The sequence below is a fragment of the Elgaria multicarinata genome, chromosome 2, assembly GCF_023053635.1.
Source record: "Elgaria multicarinata webbii isolate HBS135686 ecotype San Diego chromosome 2, rElgMul1.1.pri, whole genome shotgun sequence".
NCBI lineage: Eukaryota > Metazoa > Chordata > Lepidosauria > Squamata > Anguidae > Elgaria > Elgaria multicarinata.
In genome coordinates this window covers 91370250-91372836 of record NC_086172.1, presented here as the reverse complement: position 1 = coordinate 91372836, position 2587 = coordinate 91370250, and the positions used below count along the sequence as shown (strand labels likewise).

At 55.7% G+C, this 2587-nt stretch overlaps 1 protein-coding gene across 1 annotated transcript; it reads right to left on the bottom strand.

The window, feature by feature from the left end:
- Positions 1-1764: 1764 nt before the first annotated feature.
- On the bottom strand, positions 1765-2369 carry LOC134393688 (pleckstrin homology-like domain family A member 2). The gene has a single exon (XM_063118754.1). It carries the CDS (start codon positions 2195-2197, stop codon positions 1766-1768), a length of 432 nt encoding a protein of 143 aa, XP_062974824.1. The 5' UTR covers positions 2198-2369; the 3' UTR covers position 1765.
- Positions 2370-2587: the final 218 nt, after the last annotated feature.

Here is a 2587-nt window from a genome sequence, read left to right as displayed (position 1 = left end):
CATGGGAATGTTTTCCTAGGCAGCAGTACATTTAGGATTAGGATGGGAGTGGCTGACTTAGTCTTGACAGTAATTGGTACAGACCTCCAACCTATAGAGAACCTTCCCAGTCTGGTGCCCTCCAGATGTGCTGGACTACAACTCCTATCTTCCCCAATGAGTATGCCCAATGGGGTCTGATGAGACTGGAACCAGGCACTACCTTGTGCTCTAGATGCTCAGCATCAAAACTTGCCCTCACTTCTTAAAGGGCTTAGTGAGTGGCCTTCCAAGTACGCCAATGGCTTTCTGCAATAAAACACTCCTTGGGTGCTCCCAGATGAAGGACTTCAAGCACCACCAGTCAGAAGGCACGGTGCAGATATTTCATCTTCCCCCAACCCTCCTTAAGGGATTTTTAGTGGTAAGAGAGAGCATGGAAGGGTGGTAAGTGAAGTTGATGACATCTGGCCCGCTGCTGAAAAATTTCATGAATGAAGCAGGTGGGAGAGCGTCATCAAAACGTGAAAGCACTCCAAGAAAAAACCCTAGACACCTCAACAATAAATAGCAGTGCAGTCCTAAGCACATCCTAAATCCCAATGGGTTCCATGAAACTTACTCCTCATTAAGCATATTTAGGTTTGCATAAACCTCAGTGGGCATAAGCATTAAGTTTTCCCTGAGGACAGTTTCAGTGTCTGCAGCTGGAAGAGCCACTCCTTCCTCTAAGATTTAATTACATCTGCACCAAAAAGACTTCTGGCAAGTCAGAATGGAAGAGTCCACTGACCAGCCGGTCTAGTTCAGCCTGCCTGGCACTAGGAGGACATGGGGAATCCTTCAGTTTTGCACATGGGAGGCCATTCACCCACACCCTTCACCCACATTATTTTGCAAGGATTATGATCTCCAAAGGCAGACAGGTACCTTTTTGGCAACAGAGAGCAGGGGGTCTTGCGAAAGAGGGGGAGAAGAGACATTACAGTAAGAGTGTGCCGAAAGAGCTGTCCCCACTTTGCACTTTTACTTGAGTGCATTGCCACTAAAATAAAATAAGTCAAGCTGGAGGATCTAGTACCAATCAATGATTTAAATCATTTCATCAGTCACTACTTTAGATCAAACACTCCAGAATTGTTTGTGGACTGGGCTGCCAAGGGAAGTTTCTGTGTTCATTAAGTTCCCGTGACATTTATTGATTGAATATACCTAAAAACCACAATGTTTGGAAAGTTCATAATGCCTAGATCCGAATTTGCTAACAAAATCTTTTCATACTAGAGCAAACCCCTCCCCCCAAAACACACAGCGATCTGCGGGCGCCCGGTTTAAAGCGCACGCGGCTCCATTGTGTTTCCTGCTCAACGCGGATAACGATCGTACCCGACCTTCCTTTGTCTAACCGGCTTACGGGAATCTTACCGTGCAACCCCCTGGCCTTCCTCCCACCAGCGAGGCCGTCCTGCACGCAGCCTACAACCTTTGGCAAAACGGCCACCACCGCCCGCCCACGTCTGGCCCCAAGTGTGAAACACAGCCTCAACAGCGCAAAGGCAGCGCGCATCACGCCGCACACGAGCTGCAGTGTTAAAACCGACCGACCCACCGACTCCTGGAGAAGAAGACGAGACCTTCCCGGGAGTGGGGGGGGGGGGTAAGGGCGAGGAAGAGACAGGCGCCCGGGACCAAGAGTGGAACCGTGGCCACGGCGACCACGCTCGCTCGCTCGCTCGCTCACCTTCGGCTAGCAGTGGGCCGGGGCTCGGGCCGGCCGGCGGCGGGCTCAAGGGGCGCGGGCGAGGCGCCTGTCGCGGGTGCCGGCGGCCGCCTGCTCGGCGGCCTCCTGGCGGCTCTTGAAGTCCTGGATGGCGCGCTTGTTCTGGAAGTCGATGAGCGCCATGGTGATGGAGGCGTTCCAGCAGCTCTCGCCCGGGCACCGAAAGTCGATCTCCTTGTGGTCCGTGGTGACGATGGTGAAGTACACGTACTTGCCCGTGCGCTCCACGCAGTCCACCTTCTGGATGGCGCCGAAGCGCAGCTCCTTGGCGCGGGCCTTGCCGCCGCCGCCGCCGCCCTCGGGCGAGAAGAGGCTCAGGCTGTCCTTGCTCAGCACCACCAGCTTCCTCTTCCACAGCTGGAAGAGGCTGTCGCTGCGCTTCTCCAGCTCGCCTTGGCGGATCACCTCCGACGACGCGGCCGGCGCCGGGCCCTTCATCCTGCGGCTGTCGACCGAGCGACGCTCGCTGCCCGCTAAAGCTCCTGCCGGCGCCACTGCTGCAGCCGCCACGCCGCCGCTCGGCTCCGCTGTGCGCTCGAGTGCCGGGACCAGGGCGCCGCCTGCGTTCTGGCTACGATCTCCTCGCCGGCTCTGCCAAACGCGACGGCTGCTCGCTGTCTTTGGGCGAAGAGCCCCATTTATGGCCTTGTAGACTCGGCTGGCTCCGCCCCGCCCCGCCCTCGGCAGACGCCGTCGCTCCGCCCTTTCCCAACTTCGCTCTCCATGTTTCTCCAGGCGCGGAGCTCTGCCCTGATCGCGACGCCTTGGGTGGATTTTGTCCAGGCGGATTATAAATATTAACAATAAAAGAATAAAAGCACTCATTCG